The sequence below is a fragment of the Notolabrus celidotus genome, chromosome 8 (genome assembly GCF_009762535.1).
Source record: "Notolabrus celidotus isolate fNotCel1 chromosome 8, fNotCel1.pri, whole genome shotgun sequence".
Taxonomy (NCBI): Eukaryota; Metazoa; Chordata; class Actinopteri; order Labriformes; family Labridae; genus Notolabrus; species Notolabrus celidotus.
This window is the reverse complement of record NC_048279.1, coordinates 35,260,188-35,279,086: the sequence shown is the minus strand read 5'-3', so window position 1 is coordinate 35,279,086 and position 18,899 is coordinate 35,260,188. Positions and strand designations below refer to the sequence as shown.

The 18,899-nt window shown below is 43.7% G+C and overlaps 1 protein-coding gene across 1 annotated transcript; it reads right to left on the bottom strand.

Moving 5' to 3' along the window:
- Positions 1-246: 246 nt before the first annotated feature.
- Positions 247-13,741, bottom strand: g3bp1 (GTPase activating protein (SH3 domain) binding protein 1). Its single transcript, XM_034689245.1, has 12 exons — positions 13,593-13,741; positions 9,145-9,261; positions 8,969-9,050; positions 6,920-7,093; positions 6,742-6,832; positions 6,110-6,203; positions 4,824-5,070; positions 4,451-4,555; positions 3,945-4,062; positions 3,454-3,579; positions 1,670-1,779; positions 247-1,499 (listed from the first exon to the last, which is right to left on the bottom strand). The coding sequence occupies exons 2-12, from the start codon at positions 9,237-9,239 to the stop codon at positions 1,239-1,241; spliced, it is 1,503 nt and encodes a 500-aa protein (XP_034545136.1). The 5' UTR covers positions 9,240-9,261; positions 13,593-13,741; the 3' UTR covers positions 247-1,238.
- Between the last annotated feature and the right edge of the window lie 5,158 nt (positions 13,742-18,899).

Genomic DNA, 18,899 nt, shown 5'->3' with positions numbered 1-18,899 from the left:
TAAGATGAGATCAGACTGAGTCCTGTCTGTAAGATGGGACTGGATCTGATCCTGTCTTGATGTTGGGTCTTAGAGTACGGTCTAGACCTGCTCTGTTTGGAAAGAGTCTGAGGAGAACGTTTGTTGTGATTTGGTGCTTTATAAATAAAGATTGATTCTTTTCACAGATTTAAATCCTCTGCATGTTGTAGTTCCTCTCCTGTGTGATTTAATGAGCAGCTTCAAACACGATGAAACAGACCAGAGTTTAAAACAGTAAATCACTTTTAATTTAGTTCTCTCATCGGCAGGTGAGTTCATTTTAAACATGATGACAGATGAAGTGCATCGGTAGTAGAAGCCTTAACAGGATTTGATACATGGTTTGATACATGCTCCATTCAGACGCGTCCGTGAATCCACATATCACAAGCCAACATTTTTACTCAAATAAAACCACTACAGTTCAGCTCTTGACCTGATAGAATAAAAAGATAAGACAGATCCATCGCTAGATACAACGGTGGCAGCAATACACAGGATTGACCAAGCAGTAAAGTACACGTTCCTTTAAGAAACAGGGAGAGAGAACGCGAAAAAAACCTAACCTCTGGGTTTTTTAATCCCCAATTCAAGTAGTATTTACCCTTTTTCTCATGTGTCTGTGTGTTACGGTTTGCTTCTTTAGAAATTCAAGTTCAGCATGAAGAACAAAACAAAAACATGACTTAAAAAAAAGAAAAAAAAAAGTCCAGATAATAATACGTGTGTTGGTGGAGGAAGGAGGACGAAGAGGAGGAAAGGAGGGGGGGAAAAAACGAGGAGAAGGAGTGACATTCTGGATTCCTTAGAAGGAAACGAAAGAGCAGCAGGTGAGAAAGAAGAAGAAGAAGAAGAATCAGGCAGGGATGGAGGAAGCTCGGGAGGAGGAAGAGGCAGCCGTCTTCATGAGAGACTGATGTCGAGACTGGCTGTTGACTTCAGCAGGAGCTGGCGTGACTTGATGGTGAAAGCTGGAGACCAAACCTGCGTGGATTCAGAACAGAGAGCCCTTCAGAGTACTTCTTGATTCAGGAGAGAGAATAAGGAGGAAGGAAGTCAAGAGAGAGTGTGACTTTCAATAAATAATCCCTCCTTGTTCTCCCTCCGCCGTGACGTGGAGAGAAGGGCTTTGAGGTTGAAATTTAAGTTTGTCCAATCAGTGAGAAGTACGCCGAGTCTGATCAGTAAATCACGCGCAGGTTTGGCGCTCAGCTGCCTCACTGGCGCTGAGCAGAGTAGCGCCCGTCGCTGGGTCCGGCGCCCCGCCCAGAGCCGAAGCTGGGTTTCTGTGCCATGCCTCCGCGGGTTGGGGGGCCTCGAGGTCCTCCGCCGCCGCCACCGCCGCCTCCTATTCGCTCTCTGGGACCGCCGGGACCTCCTGGACCACGGGGCCTCACATCCCGCCTGTCGCCCTCCCTGGCTGAGCGAGTCTTCTTCTCCTCCACGTTGAGGCGGACGTCACCTCGGAACTTTATGGGCTGTGGAGATGAGACAAGACGGATTAAAATGCTTTCCTTTTCTTCTTAGCAAATCAACACGTGCAGTTTTTAAAACCCCAAACTGGGAGAAGGTTTAGATCTGGTCTCTACGCCGTGAAAATGGTGCAGCAAAAAAGACAGTCTCAGTTCCTCCTGGGAGGTCTCCTTACCCTGTTACTGAGGATTTTCTGTACAGGTTCAGAGTCGTCGAACACCACGAAACCAAAGTTTGGTAGCTTCCCTCCGCTGTTGATCCTCAGCTCCAGGACTGTACCGTACTCTGAGGACGAGAGAGAGGGAGACGGTTACGAAAACAAGTCTTTCAGCCCCCAGAACTACTTTCCCCTGAACTAAAAGGTTCCTGTGCCCCCATTGTTGTCTGCGTTTGGACCTCAGGCTGAAGTACAGGGTATATTGAGCAAATCAGGCCAGTGACGTGTGGAGACAAATAAATAGTAAATGCACTACACCACCAGACCAGTAGAGGGCAGTAAAACAAAGAGGAATGCCATTCATCACAGATGACACCATAGAAGAAGACGGACAGGCAGGTATCATTATGAGCAACACAACAGTTAGCCTGTTAGCATGAAGAGACTCAGCTGGAGCTGTTTTAGATGGTGCTATATTTCATCACGGATGGATTCACTGAATCAACACGTGAGAGGAGATAAGCGCGAGTAGCAAAGACGTTTCAACACGGCTTTAAAATCCTTTTGAACTCAAAAAGCCGTGGCAGAGATCGGACAGTGTTTTGGTTTAAACAGCGACCCTGTTAACTGGAGACTCTCAGCAGGATGCATCCCTCATAAACGTCTTTAGAAGATCATTAAATATCTGATGAGGATATTTTGAAATCTTAATAAAACTAAACTAGTTTGCATTCCCAGGAACTCCCTCTGTGTTTCAACAGCTGTGTAAACTCCACAAACACTGACACGTTCAGCTGAAGGTCTCCAGTTTACAGGGTCACTTTTAAAACCGGAACACCGGGAGGAGAGACGCATTCACGGTGGGCTGAGAGAAGACTACTGTTACAAGCTGCTAAATCAAGAGAATCACAGCTTCTTCTTTTGAAAAGTACACACACATACAAACAAGATAGAACAAATAAAAACTAATGAAAGAAAGAGAAATCAAGAGAATCACAGATGGAAAAAACAATGACTGGGAATGGTTTTTGGAAAAAATTGCAAAAATTTTTTTTGAAAAGAAGAAATATGAAAAAAATATATAAAAAAATTTTGAAAAAAAAATGTGAAAAAAAAAATAATTAAAAAAATGTGAAAAAAAATCGAGAAAAAAAAAGTTAAATTTTTTGGGGGATTTTTTTTTTTTTTTTTTAAATTGACAAAAAAAGAAATTAAAAAAATTTAAAAATTTGAAAAAAAACAATTTGACAAGAAAAAATTGTGACAAAAAAGTTGACCCGGAAGCCTGTGTTTCAACAGCTGTGTAAACTCAACAAACACTGACACATCCAGCTGAAGGTCTCTAGTTTACATGGTCACTTTGAAAACCGGAACACCGGGAGGAGAGACGCATTCACGGTGGGCTGAGAGAAGACTACTGTTACAAGCTGCTAAATCAAGAGAATCACAGCTTCTTCTTTTGAAAAGTACACACACATACAAAAAAGATAGAACAAATAAAAACTAATGAAAGAAAGAGAAATCAAGTGAATCACAGATGTGTGTGATGTTATTGTGGGCGGGCAGAATAAAAACACTGAGGTTAATCTACCAATCAGACACATTCAGCACTGCAGGCCCCGCAGAAGCCCTGGGACCTTTGAAAAGTACTACCACCCTAGCAGGGGCTTTTTAGGGGGGAGATTATCTACCCCAGAACTAAATTTAGACCCTGGGTCCACCGGTCGAAATGCACATAGTTCAGGGGTAAAGTTCTTCCGGTTGAAAAACGCCTTTACAGGGACTTGCGATCTTCAACTTACGCTCAAAGAACTCCTTGAGCTCCGTCTTGTCCACGTCATGAGGGACGTTCCCCACAAACAGCTGGTGGGCGTCGGGGTACCGGACCACTCTGCGACCCTCCGACTCCCCCTGCTCCCCTTCCCGGACTGAATAAATAAAAACACAACAAAACAAAAGCATGAGTCACCGGGTCAACGAGGTGACACTCCGAGAGAGCCGAGTGTTCACTGTATTGTGGATAAACCACTTTGCACAATACTTTGATAAAAAAAATACAAGTTTTAATGTTGACATGTTGTGAGAGGAGTCTGAACACACCTGCAGCCACAGAGAGAACACACACGAGCTCTAGCTCAGAGTGCCGTATTCAACAGCACACTTCACATTTGATTATGTTTGGTTTGTACTCGCGGCCTCGTGCTTGTCACAAAGGCTGCTTGTTAAATCTGTTTAGAGGCTATTAAACTGTGGTGTGTATACTGTGTGTGTGTGTGTGTGTGTGCGTGCGTACCTGGTCTGGGCCCTCTGTGCACCGGCGGAGGACCTCCAGGCCTCTGTTCCCTCGGTCTCTGGTCTCTCTGTGGTCTCTGTGTGGCTGTTTGGGATTCTGGCTTTACCTCCGCTCTGGGCTGTGAGAGTCGACGACAACAACACAAGTTTGTAAGAAGAGATGAAAAAGAAAAGAAAAGAAAAGAAAAGTCCAACTCTGGCGTTTCTTTGATATCGGCGTGTAAAGCCTCGGCGAACTGGAGGCGTCTGCGTCCTGCTGCCCTCGTCTGTCCGCAGAGGAAACAATCAGGTGTCCAAAGCAATCTGTTCTTCAACACAAGACAACACACACACACACACACACACCCTGAGCACATCCATCTGCCTCCATCTTTACATAACAGAGGAGAGCTCCTCTGGTTTTAGAACAGTGACACCTGCTGCCTCAAAACAACCACCACACTTAGAAGTCAGGGTTGCTTCTTCTTCTTCTTGCACTTAATAGAACTTTATTTTAAAGGAGCATACCGCTGCTGTGGGAGTGGCTTTGACGACGTGTGGGGAGATTCCTGAGACTGGGACGGCCCCGCTGGGAGGGAGGTTCTTACTGGTGACCGACGCCCAGGAGAAAGGCTGCGAGGAGACGAAACAAAAAGGAGACATGAAGGCCTGGATTCTTGAAACTAGAACGGCATAGATTGTTATTCCTGGAGGAGAGCACAGGACAACACAACCGCAGTCTGGATCTGATGCATCCACCTCTCTACCTCCATGATAAACATTATCTGCACAGATTAATGCCTCACAGTCTGTTTCTCTCCTTGCAGCTAAGAGGAGAAGATTTAACACTTCTTTTTCCACCTGTGTGTCTGCAGCTCTCTGCATCTCATTTAAGACCTACCCTGTTTTCCTCTGGAGCAGCAGGGGTGGGTTCGGCGGGCGCAGCGACGGGCTCTGCGGTGGGCGGGACTGAGGCGGGGCTCTTCTCCGACTGGTCGTCCGACGTGTGCGTGTCTGTTTGCGTCTCCAGCAGCGACTCTGGCTTCAGCTCCTCGACCGCGGCCTCGGCCTCCTTCTCCACCTCCGGCTCTGGTTCTGGACTCGCTGCTGCGGGTTCCTCCTCGTCGCCGGGAACCGTCGGCTCCGAACTACAGGAAATAAGAGAGTGTTACACACAAACTTTGTTCTCTGGGGGCTTAAGATGAAAAGTTGTTTTTGAAGCAGCATCATGATAAATGATGCTCTTCTATATCAGACAGGCAGCTGCTTAAACGGAGGCTGGATTAAACATTTAAATGTTTTTATTCAGAAGCAGATTTTCTAATTTGACCCATAAAGGCAAAATAAATCAAAAGATGAATGTTCTCATTTTCTACTTTTTCATGGAGAGTATAAATCTGGAATGAAACAGACTCCTCAATCAAACACAGCATCACCTTAGCACTCAGTTAAACCATGATAATGCAAATATGCATCATCACATGTACGTCCCCTAAGACTGCTGACTCACTGATTGTATTCTTAGTGTGACAATCTTCTAAAAACAATCCCTGCAGAGATCTGGTGCTGGTCTAGTTTGTGTTTTATGTTACACTACCAGTCAAAAGTTTGGACACACCTTCTCATTCAAGGGTTTGTATTTATTTTAATTATTGGAAACACTGTAGATTAATACTGAAGACATCAAAACCATAAAAGAACATATATGGAATTATTTAATTTTTTAAAAAGTGTTAAACAAAGCAGAATAGGTTTTATATTTTAGATTCTGTAAAGTAGCCCCCTTTTGCTTTCATGACAGCTTTGCACACTCTTGGTATTCTCTCAAGTCTGCTTCATGAAGTGGTCTCCTGAAATGGTTTCTAATTAACATGAGCCTTGTCAAGAGTTCATTTGTAGAATGACTTGCCTTCTTAATGTGTTTGAGACCATCAGTTGTGTTGTTCAGAGGTAGGGTTAGCACACAATGGATAGTCCTATTTGACTACTGCTGTAATCCAGATTATGGTGAAAGCAGACTATTTCATAGTTTTGATGTCTTCAGTATTAATCTACAATGTCAAAATAAATAAAAACCACTGAATGAGAAGGCGTGTCCAAACTTTTGACTGGTAGTGTATATTATCTGTGAAGTGGACTAAGTGGATATAAGCCCTTAAAGAGCAGACGCTCATGCACGATCCGTACCAGATTGCCGGGTCGTAGAAGGGAGCAGACTCCTCCGGGGCGACGTCAGGAGAGGGAACCCTATCCTCAATCTCCTCCACCTCATCCTCAGACTCTGAAAGAACACAAAGAAAAACCTGGTTTAGTTTTACTTTAACGTCACTTCAACACCCACATCGAGCTTTTCCAATATCCATATCTTTTACAAGTGGAAGCCACCACCGCTCTCTGCTTTCTCCCACAACTCTGAATCTTTGATTGAACATTTAACTCCTCGTTTTACCTCGTGCAAACTGAAACTAGAGGATTCTCTGAATAAAACAGAACTCAAATGACCAAATACATTTTTCTGCAGATGTTAGAAACTTGTGACAGTATGGTTTAATCTTAAAAACTGTATTTTGTTAACTTTAATGTCTTGTTTTCAAGACATCAAACACTAACAGTAGCTTTAATTGTAACAGAACAAACAGCAGTACAAAGGAAGACAGTGTCTGATTTATGATGCTATCACGCTCCTACAAGTTGAAACCTCTCTCCAACTACTTGTCTTAACCCGATTAATATCAAGAGGGGAATCAATAAAGAAAGGTACACGAGTGACTCCTGTTGTCTTGGACAGTTTTCATAAAGGACGAGGGACGCCGTCTCACCTTCAGGGGGCTCAGAGTCGGAGTCAGCGAACACCTCGTCTTGGTAACGAAACACGTCATTGTGGACGTAGAATTTATTTGCAACGGTTCCCTGAAAGAAGAAAAGAAACCATTTAACAAACATTGATTGGAGACTCTCTGATTCTAAGAGCCGTTTTATTGTTGGAGAGTCACAAACCTCAGGCGCCAACACGAAGGTCTGCATGAACTTCCTCATGGGCTGCATGTTGTTGGACAGCTCGCCCATCACCTGCACCACCACGCCCTCGTTCAGGGTGGCGTGGGCGTCCACGTGTCGGATCTTAGTGTGACAATCCCGGAAGCTTAGAGCCATCACCCTCTTATGGATCTCCTGCAAGAAGAATCAACAATCAACAACTTCCCTTTCTTTAAATCTGTAAATGCTGCTTGATTGTGACTTCTGTTTTCTTGTTCTACCCAATCTCTCCCCTTTCTGAGTAAGTGCTCATCACCTGTGCCTGAGGTTCTTTAAGGTCCAGTTTGAACGCTCTGGCATCCCGGGTTAACGAAGGTGAGGGTTTCAAGTTACAAGGTCAACTATGAGGAATGTGCTTTAACGAGTTTTATGAGCCGGTGCAACGCTCAGGAATGTTCCCTGCAGGATTACTGTACCCTGCACGGCGAAATATGTTGTTAATCATTTAATTCATTGAGGAGTATTTGTTGTTTCCAGATTTATAGGCAGTCAGAGTTTGCTGTGTTTCTGTGGCGTTGATCACATCACTGAAGAGTCTCTTTGTTTTGGATTGTTTGGACTAAATTCAACTTGAAGACATGAATTTTATCTCTGGAAAAATATGAACACGTGTCACATCTGGCGTTTTTATTCTGCAGGACTGTAACGTTAAATGTGCATGCATCAATGTTTGGATGTAGGTGTTGCAGGCTGCGGTAGCTACGTTTCACATTTCTCTCTAATGGCCCTTTCGACCCCCTAAAAAGCCCCTGCTAGGTCCTGGGACTTTCGGGGTCTGCAATGCTGAACGTGTCTGATTGGTAGATTAACCTCAGTGTTTTTATTCCGCCTGCCGTCCACAACAACATCACACACATCTGTGATTCACTTGATTTCTCTTTCTTTCATTAGTTTTTATTTGTTCTATCTTGTTTGTATGTGTGTGTACTTTTCAAAAGAAGAAGCTGTGATTCTCTTGATTTAGCAGCTTGTAACAGTAGTCTTCTCTCAGCCCACCGTGAATGAGTCTCTCCTCCCGGTGTTCCGGTTTTCAAAGTGACCCTGTAAACTGGAGACCTTCAGCTGAACGTGTCAGTGTTTGTGGAGTTTACACAGCTGTTGAAACACAGAGGGAGTTCCTGGGAATGCAAACTAGTTTAGTTTTTATTAAGATTTCAAAATATACTCATCAGATAATTAATGATCGTCTAAAGACGTTTATGAGGGACGCATCCGGCTGAGAGTCTCCGGTTAACAGGGTCGCTGTTTAAACCAAAACACCGGCCGATCTCTGCGATCACGGCTTTTTGAGTTCAAAATGATTTTAAAGCCGTGTTGAAACGTCTTTGCTACTCGCGCTTATCTTCTCTCACGTGTTGATTCAGTGAATCCATCTGTGATGAAATATAGCACCATCTAAAACAGACCAGCTGAGTCTCTTCATGCTAACAGGCTAACTGTTGTGTTGCTCATAATGATACCTGCCTGTCCGTCTGCTTCTATGGTGTCATCTGTGACGAATGGCATTCCTCTTTGTTTTACTGCCCTCTACTGGTCTGGTGATGTAGTGCATTTACTTATTATTTGTCTCCATACATCACTGGCCTGATTTGCTCAATCTACCCGGGATTTCAGCCCACAGTCCAAACGCAGACAACAATGGGGGCACAGGAACCTTTTAGTTCAGGGGAAAGTAGTTCTGGGGGCTAAAAGACCCTGGAACTCTTGGTCGAAATGCACCTTATATGGAAAAGCTAAATATGCAAAAACATCCTCCTATCCTAGCACACATCTAAAAACTCTGACAGTGTTGAAAGCAGCTCCCTGAAAGTAAGAATAGTCCTCCTGGTGTTCTCTCTGCTCTCCTTTTTTGGAGAAAAGAACTGCAGGAAAGTTATTTTCCTTTCAGCTCTCCCTTTTTTTTTCCCTCTGTGTGTGTCAGTGTGTGGGAGTCGAGTGCAGCACCACTCTATTGAAAAAAAAAAAAAAACAATTATAAAGAGCCGTTATCTGCCGGATGGACCCACTTACAGATTGTCCATAAACAGCCTCCACCGGTTTGCCGTTGTTGTCCAGGCCGCCGTGAACGTAGGAGGAGTTCTTCCCATAAAACCTGAGCAGAGAGACACAAAGGGCGATTTAAACAACATGCATTTTGATTATTAACCATTCTGCAAAGAAGAGAGAGAGACGGGTGCAGGGGTTACCTGTGCAGGTAGTCAGGGGCCTGGTTCAGGAGTGTGTAATACTGTCGGACAAACTCTCGCCCGACCAGCTGGGCACTTGGCTTCTCCATCACCATTTCTTTGGTCAACTGGAAATCTCTGCAAAGAGGAGGAGAGGTGGGGTTACTGAAACTGATGGAGCAAAGCATGATGGGAGAATTGAAGTAGCACTGAGTTGACACAGAAGGTTGCACCTGTCCTCAAACTTCTTCTTCTAACCCAAAAACTTCCTTAAGTCATATTTTTGGGATTTGTTTGCCTTAATTGGATAGGACAGCTGAAGAGAGACAGGAAGTATGGGGAGTGGAAGGTGGGGGATGACATGCAATGAAGTCTATAGCCTCTACATGCGGGGCGCTTAGACCGCTAGGCCACCAGCGCCCCAATATTCTTTTTTTAGAAGACCAAACTCACTCAGTTCGCACTTTTACTTCAACTTTATCCACAAAACTCTGACTTTTGTGTAAGAGTCTGCTTTAACAGCTCTTGTATAAGCACTGAGCTCAGTGTCAGACCTTATTTTGCACCTTTAAAGAAACACTGCCCCCCCCCACTTGAAGCACACATGCACACAAATATGCAGCCATGAGTCACACTGAGCCGTCCCGGCCGGCTGGCACTCGGGTCCAGTTTTTCGTGCGAGTATTTGTAGGTAAACATAACCTCTGTTGTCATATTAGCGTGCCTCTCTCCGTGTTACAGGTTTGATTCGGTGTTCTGGACCATGTGAAGGCCAGCAGCCTCTGAGATGTGTGTCATCCACGTAACTGACAACTCTGAAGAGCGCTAAACGCCCCATCTGGGTGCACCGGCATGAAAACAGCCTGCCGGGGCACGAAAGCATCCCAGACCTCTCGCTGTTTGTTTTCATACCGAGTGGATAAAATCTAACTCTGCTGCACACTCGCTGAACTTCTAACGGCATTTTGGCTGCACTGATTCCTCTTCCTCCCAAAATGCACATTTAGAAAAAAGCACACACGCACTTCCTGGTTTTCAAACATCTCCTGCTTTATTTTTCCAGAGGCTCCACAAACAGAAGCCGTGTGTTAAACGACCGGCGTCCTCATCAGGCGAGCAGTTATTTAGAGGTGCTGCTTTGTTGGATTCCCCTTTGGAGGCTAATGCCCCGGATTAAACCGTCTAAAGGGGCAGAAACTGGACCCTTTCCAGACCTGAATGTCCCTCCAGTCACATCTTTATTTAGGGATGAAATCTGAGCATTGTGTTTTCAGATACAGACTCCAGAGCAGCAGCTGTCCGACTAAAGGAGATGATGAAAACACTGATTTTCATCCTCTGCTGCAGGTTGATCGTCGTCTACGTCACTGATTTCACCCCGAGGTGAATATTTAGTGAAAACCTGAAGTGCTGAAGCATGCTGTGACAGATCCACATTCTTGTTTCCTGTGTCTGTGAGCTTCTCGGTGAACCAGTTAACCTTACATCGTCATTACAAGTGACTGGTCACCTGCATGATACATTAACACTCGGCTCCTACATGCCGGAGCAGCTGCTCGAATCTAACACTAACGCAATCTCAGGGTAGGACAAAAAGAATCATTACACCGGTGTTAGAACAGGTTTTGCTGCCAGTTATTGTACAACTAGACTCAAAAACACTGATTTCAAAAGGGATTTTTTCTGCACAACAAACCCCGTAGGCGGCTTTGGTTCCAACTTGGAGCTGGTTCTAAATTTCTGCGATTTGATACGGCATGTGGATTTCTGTTCCCTAAAGCAACGTTAGTCTTTCAGGACTACACCTCATTACCCCCTTTCTTCCAACGTGAACCTGGTACTAGTTCTGGGCTGGTCCAACTTGGGAACCTACTCTGCACCAGTTTGTTTTCACACCTGCTCGAGCACGTAGCGTACTTGCTGGCGGTTCTCCTGGCTTTTCATCATCACATGAGGTCCCGAAGAGACCTGATCCAACTTTACCTAATCTACTGTGCTACTCGGCGGGCTTTACATGGATGGCAACTTCACCTCACCCCTGATTTAGGTGGTTCTAGACCAGCAAAGAGTTGGTGCTGCTCTGGAACCGGTTTTCCAGGAGCAGGTTCTCTTGCAGTTGAAACACAAAAAACTGGTTCTTAATTGAGCATCGGCTCCGAACCGGCTTCAGTAGAAAAAACAGGGGTAAGTGAGAGTTTTGCAGCCCACAGAAGGATCTGCCAGGGCCTGCTGTAAGGACGTAATGTGACGTCATTTGTGACGCAGCACGCCAAGAAGTGGATCATGATGCAGGATGGAAGTAGAAGTATTCACTCTCTGAAAATAAAGGATTGATAAGACCCGGAGTCAATACTCAGAACCTGATTCAAAGGAGATCAAATAGAAATGTTGAAGCCGCATGTGACTCCAAACATCCACACAAACTCAAATCGTCTTTCAGAGACCACAGGGACCGGGTCCTTAACGGACTGTCTCCAACACCTGTCCACGCAACAGAGCCATCTGTTGTTCTGACGAACACTTAGCAACCAAGACGAGACCACAAACTGGAACTGAAGCACAGACAGAGGTCTAACATCTCATGAGGAGGGACCCTTCTCTCCCTAATATCACTGGCTAACACCTCGGGGGGGGGCATTAGATTATTTGTGCAAATGCATGAAGGGGTGATTGGGTTAGACCACATTAGACCAGGTCCTGATCCAAAACCCCAATACCTAAGCCTTTCAGATTTGGGCTAGACTATTCTAGGAGGGGGTGCAGTTTATTTTAAACCCAGTTTCAGGTTTGTGAAACCTTTATAGTAGTTAGAAACTGCAAGAAGGGGGGGCCACATCAGAGTTTTTCCACCTTAAGCGCACATCAGACTAAGTCCTGATCCAGAACCCCAATACCTAAGCCTTTCAGATGTGGGCTAGACTGTTCTAGGAGGGGGTGCAGTTTATTTTAAACCCAGTTTCAGGGTTGTGAAACCTTTATAGTAGTTAGAAACTGCAAGAAAGGGGGCCACACCAGAGTTTTTCCACCTTAAGCTCACATTAGACCAAGTCCTGATCCAGAACAACTACATGTAGGCATTTCAGATGTGGGCTAGACTATTCTAGGAGGGGGTGCAGTTTATTTTAAGCAGTATCAGGTTTGTGAAACCTTTATTTTAGGTGGAAACCGCAAGAAAGGGGGCCACACCAGAGTTTTTCCACTTTAAGCTCACATTAGACCAAGTCCTGATCCAGAACAACTACATGTAGGCATTTCAGATGTGGGCTAGACTATTCTAGGAGGGGGTGCAGTTTATTTTAAGCAGTATCAGGTTTGTGAAACCTTTATTTTAGGTGGAAACCGCAAGAAAGGGGGCCACACCAGAGTTTTTCCACCTTAAGCTCACATTAGACCAAGTCCTGATCCAGAACAACTACATCTAGGCATTTCAGATGTGGGCTAGGTTATTCTAGGAGGGGGTGTAGTTTATTTTAAACCCAGTTTCAGGATTGTGAAACCTTTATTCTGGTTGGAAACTGCAGGAAAGGGGGCCACATCAGAGTGTTTCCACCTTTAGCTCACATTAGACCAAGTCCTGATCCAGAACAACTACATAGGCATTTCAGATGTGGACTAACTTAATCTAAAAGGGGGTTAGGACTCTTTCAAATATAGTTTTGAGGTATGCAGCAGGCACATTAGAGAGCAGCTTGTGTAAGAGAGTGAGCATGGCATGCAGACAAAGGCCACGCCGTGCCCGCAGTGATGGTGCCATGGACCGGCCTGTACGCTCATCAGCAGGCAGCATGGCGGCTCTGCAGGGCGGGGGAGACTTTGAGGCAGCACGCCGAGGACTTCCAGGTATAATAAGGGTTTCATGTGGCATGGTAGCGGGTGCACTGTGCAGCTAAACCCCGAGACAGCTGGACCGAGCACACGGCCCCCCCCCCCCTAAACTAGGACACATAGCTCGGTTTGAGGAGCAGCCCCAACACGTGTCCTCCCTTTCTCTGACATACTCACCCTCATTCCAGAGTTAAAGCAGCTTCTTTATGATTAAAACGATTAAATATGATGATAAAATGAGAGTAAAGGTGGAGTGAGGAGGCAGGCTGTGAAGGAGGGAGTCACGACTGAATGAGAAGTGAGCTAACCTGTGGTACAGGCTAATTCCTGGAATCCCAAACTGAAACTGGGTAGTGAAGGCGGGGGTAACACCCCACTATGGACGCCAGGTGACACCAGCTTTATTGTATATTCATAATTGTGTAGTATTTGTCATGTAATCTGTTGTTAATTCACAATAAGTCATCAAAAACCGCCGGGCTACAGCTAAAGGTGGCTAACGGCTGCTAACAGCTACTAACGGCTACACCAGGAGTTAGACGGAGCCCTGAAACACGACCACACAGATGGGGGACAAGCAGAGGGATAAACGACGGTTTAAACTTTGAATCAAACAAAGAGTATAAAGGAGAAGAAAATCTTACCTGGGGGTCAATTATCAAAAATAGTCGTAGCTTCAGAAACGAGTGATTTCTTGGAATCACCTCAGCCTGTAGCACGAGCGGCTTCACAACGTGCTGGAGTGCTCGGTTACCGGTTTCTACCGCGCAACCGAACTTGACATCCCGCCCCCCTTGGAGACTTCAGCGAATCAGATTGAAGCAGCGTCATTAGTCGACCAATGGGGTCTCGCTGTTGTAAGAGCCCTCGAGTTGCAGCCAATAGGAAAGGAGTTTGTCTCTACCTGGATTCCTCAAAAGGGCCAATGGTGTTAGTGGATGCGTTGGTTTCATGGACCGGCTTCTGCCGCTTCTTTAGCCGGTGAGCACGCCTTGCACCGGGGCTCCATGTCCACTGAGAGGCGACAGAGCTGTGGATGGTGTTTACAGTGATTTATTGACACCAGATGACTCATCAAATATCCAGATTTTAATGGAGTTTAACTGGATTTATGAGTCTGTTTGAGAGAAAAGCACCAAAATATGGCAGAAAAAAATTAATATTATCTGACTTAGATGCAAAAAAACTCAAGATAAAGTTAAAACTTTGCCATATTATTTTATGTTATATTACATTATTATTGTACTACAACTCATGGTCATATTACATACCCATATTTATTTTTATTTATTGCTTAATCTGTCATTACCAACCATAATCACTCCATGTCAACCTGTCACTACTGAAACATTTTTAATACTGCCTGTAATTAATGCTACTTAATCTAATTCCATTTGTAACATTGTATATATTTAAATTGTATTCTAGCTTTATTTATCTATTTTTTATTTTATTTTATTTTGTTTTGTTTTGTTTTATTTTATTTTATTTTATTTTATTTTATTTTATTTTATTTTATTTTATTTTTATTTTATTTTATTTTATTTTATTTTTATTTTATTTTACTTATTGAAACTTCTTCTTGATTGTACTTGTCTGGGTTGCTGGAACAACTGAATTTCCCCCCCGGGGGATCAATAAAGTAATATCTTATCTTATCTTATCTTAAAATAAACAATAAAACTGTTTCTTTAAAATGTCCTGGTATTTATTAACCTGTTGGGTTTAATATGCTATAATATATAAATGGTTACATGTGATTTTTTTTGGGACTTATATGCATTTAAAAGCTCATGCAGAAGTTTTTTAAGTGTTTATAACTATTTGGTCAAACCAGAAAGTTAACAAAAACAGAGGTTACAATGACAGCATCATATTCACAGCTTCTGATTTGGGCTGTTAAGAAGTCCAGGTCCTGATCCAGAACCACACATCTAGACTAGATCAGTAGTCCTCCAAAGTGGGGGTCCCAAATCACTCAGGGCGGTCACAAAATGCCTTCCAAAAACAGAAAATATTTAGAATAGCATATTATATCCATAATTATAAAACATATAAATGAAACTAGTGGTTAAATTTGAGTTAAGACCATGCAAAAATCTGTTTTACTCTGTTGGACAGTGGGGATTGTGGGCTGAAAAGTTTTGGAACCCCTGGAATAGATTATCCCAGAAAGTCTGCAAACTTTTAAAAACACAGTTCTTAGGAGGAAAAAACAAGGAAATTGAGCTCTTTTGCATTTTCAAAATCAGAACAAAAGATTCCAAAAATCTGAAACTGTGCTTTTAAAAAGTCTGTAGACTCTCAGGGATAATCAAGTCCAAGTATGACAAGTCTGGGTTGGTGTTTCTGGATTAGGACCTGGTGCAATGTGGTCTAAGGATGGAGGGGAAAAAAGGAAATCAGCCTATTTTGCATTTTCAGAAGTAGAATGATTGAAATAGTATTTTTAAAAGTCAAGATGGGTCTGGATCAGGACCAGGTTTTCTCAATGCTCTTTTTAACCGCTGAACCAGAAGCAAAGAATCAGATGCTAACTTTAATGTTGGGAAGTTAAACCCATCAAAAATAGGCTATAAAACTTTTAAAAATAGATGTTTTTTCTTATCTTTAATGAGCGTTTTTACTTAAATTCAAACTATGTTTTGATTAAAAGTGACATATCATGCAAAATGGACTTTTTAATGGTTCTCTACCTGAAATATGTGTCCCTGTCTACAAACCCCCCGAGAATGAAAAAAATCCATTCTGCCCCTGTTCTGATTTCTCCACCTTTCTGTAAATGTGTGCTGAAACCAGCCGTTTCAGACATCCGTGTTTTTGTTACGTAACAACAATATCTGGTCTGTCACGGAGTCAGAGCTCGGAGCTTGTTCAGCCCATAGACTGTTTAAAATACAACTCAACCCCTCCTCTGTTTTTCATTCCCTGCACACATGTGTGCTAACAAGGAGCTTAGGAGGGAGGCATGCTAGTTGTAGGCTTTCTTAATAAACACAAAGGTCGGTTTTACTCCCCACGTCTGCAGATTTGAAGATCTAGAGGATGATTTTTATTTGTCATGGATAAGTGCTAGCGCTAATTAGCATAGCTACATGTTCATAGCTGTAGCTGTGTACCAAGACACACGTCGACATACTGACAAATAAAACAACAAGAAACACTAAATCTGTGACCAATGGTTCAGAAAGGTCCTGCTGCAGGCGCCTCTCCATCAGGATCAGATTCTGGATCAGATTGAGAGGGTTGAAGTAACGTGATCTGTGAGCAGCCGTGTATATTCAGCCAACATGTCAACATTAGATCAACGTGCTGGAGAGCCGAGGCACATCCACTTCCCGAGGGGGCGTGGTCAGAGAGAAAACAGAGTGTTCTGAGGAGGACTGAAGAAGAGGGTTTTTCAGGCAGACCAAAATCTGATTTCAAAGTGTTTTTTTGAGCGTAAACTTTAAAGACATGTTTTGGGGACCTCTTAGACCAATATATATTGATGAAAAAAGTGTGATATGTCACCTTTAAATAAAACTGAACACAATGTCCAGCTACACTAAAGAGTGCTGGGAGACAAAACTGCTTGGTAGGACTTTATCTTGTCATTGCTCACAGGTGATTTGGTTAAAAAAGTAACATGAAGATAAATGCACGATGTAAAGTTCAAGACGAAACGACCGTAAAAGAGACAATAATGCACAACCGGCTTTAAAGCCCAAATGCTTCAAGCTGATGCTGAGATATCATGATGCATATTGCAAAAATATGCAACAAATTTCCTTATCAATCAATAATATGTGAATTCAGGGCAGCCGGAGAACCTTTGGGTTGGGGTAAACGCCTGCTTAAAACCATCTGCATCGTCAACCAGAACAGGTGCAGCAACAAGCCCTGCTGTGTGTTGGAGTCAAACTTAGATTCATTTTTTAACTTTTGCAGAAAGGACACCTCTCCCAAACCTCCACAAGCAAAGACTTGTGTTGAATAAACTGTATAACACAGCACCACACCCACCTTTTCTTCCCCACAGTGCCACTGGGCGCACACACGGAGAAGTGAAGCTGAGAGGGCTTTTCCTGCTGGGGCTGGGAGGGACTGTGTGTATGTGAGTGTGTGTGTATGTGTATGTGTATGTGTGTGTGTGTGTGTGTGTGTGTGTGTGTGTGGATGAGGCTCTACGGCTGTTGTTTCACATTCTTGACACTGGAGTCTGGATGAACGGGCGGGGATGGTAACAGGGTGCTCCATCTCTCCCTCTCCTGTCTCCCGGGGGACCACGAGCAGCTTCATGTGCAGCCAGAGCTTTAAATTAAACAGTCAGATGTAATCCTGTAACTCAAACCCACAGGCAGGGGGACTTCATTTAACCCTTTCAGCCGCAAAAGGACCTTAAACACAGAGCCATGTATGGTAGCAGAGTTAATTCTCAGGTTACATTTTATGCTTTGTTGATACAGAAAGTTCTGACTTCTTTTATGGCCTTTACACACTTTTAAACATACCGTCTTCAGATTGGTTGTTTTCATAATATGTCATTATGTGTTATGCTTGTATCCAAAAAGAAAGCTAGATTTAGGATTAAGCTATCCTTTAAAAATCCCAATGTATACAAAGCATTTTAAATACTTGTGCACTTTGCAGAATTCTTAGGAATGCAGATTTTGCATGAAGGAAAACTGCATTAAAACATGTGTTTCCACATTGACCAGTATAAAAAAGTAAGCCTGATTTAGCTTCACAGACTTTATGACTAAGATCATGTTTTAGGTCTATTGTAATGGTAAGTTAAAACAGTGCAACCACACTGTGTTTGCAGCCTGATTTAGACACCTTTTTATGAAATCCAAAACACCAAAAGTGAAGCAAAGTCTACCAAAAGTGACAGCTTTCTTGTAAGGATCATAAAGGCTGGGGTCAGGCTGCAGGATGCATGGTGGACAAAGAGGTGAGGCGACATGTAACACGTCATGACCACTCTGACGCTTAAAGCAAGGTGAGAAAGTCCACCAACTCCAATCAGCTATGCAGTTTGTCTGCACGATTGTAGAACAACTTGTCCCGTTTTAATGTGAATTTTGAGAGAGACCTTCTTGAAATTCAAATCCAGATTCCGCTTTTGGTCATGCAGGACTATCAATCTGACTTACGGCCCGTCTTGGATCCGTCACGGCACTGGATCTGATTGGTTTCTATTCTAGTCAATGTGTTAACTTCCACTGGATCCGTTGCGTTCAGACCTGCCGGATCAGAGACGCAAGACTTCTATTTGTGCCAGATGCCGGAGCACGACGCATCAATCTCAACAGAGCAGATGGAGCGGGACAGGAAGTCAGGTCTCACCAAAACAAAATGAAAACATCCGGTTAATTTTCAGAATAAAACACTCTGTGTTATCACCAGATCGTATTTCACTTAACTACAACAACAAACCAAAGTCATGATGAGTGGAGCCAGGCCTGGAGTCAACAGGTCAGAGGTTTTCAGAGGACCAGAAAGACAACATGGATGAGGAGAGGAGGAGGAGGAGAATCCTTGATTCAGTGATTACAGCGGGAAAACCTCGGTCACTTGACTCCAGCTGTCCGGTGGTCCAGCTTCTGAAAACGCAACCGGTGGGTGTTGATGGGCGAGAGAGAGCACGGAGACGGACCGGACACGGATCTGGTGGAAGTCCTGTGTCATCTACCCAGACATTTGCACGGTGGTTCTGCTTGCACATTATACAACGTAGAAACTAGACTGTTCGTCCCTTGGAGGTGATTTAGACTTCCTAAATGCCCTTCAGTTTCTAATCTTCTCTAAAACCTTGCTTAAACATGCTCAATCAAGTAGACGATGCAACAAAACCAACAGCTCAAATGTTGTTGAATTACCTGAGATGTAAAATGCTATCAGAATGAGCAGCCACCTAAACCACCAAGAGGGGGAAAAGTTGATGCACTTCACAATCAAAACTGAAG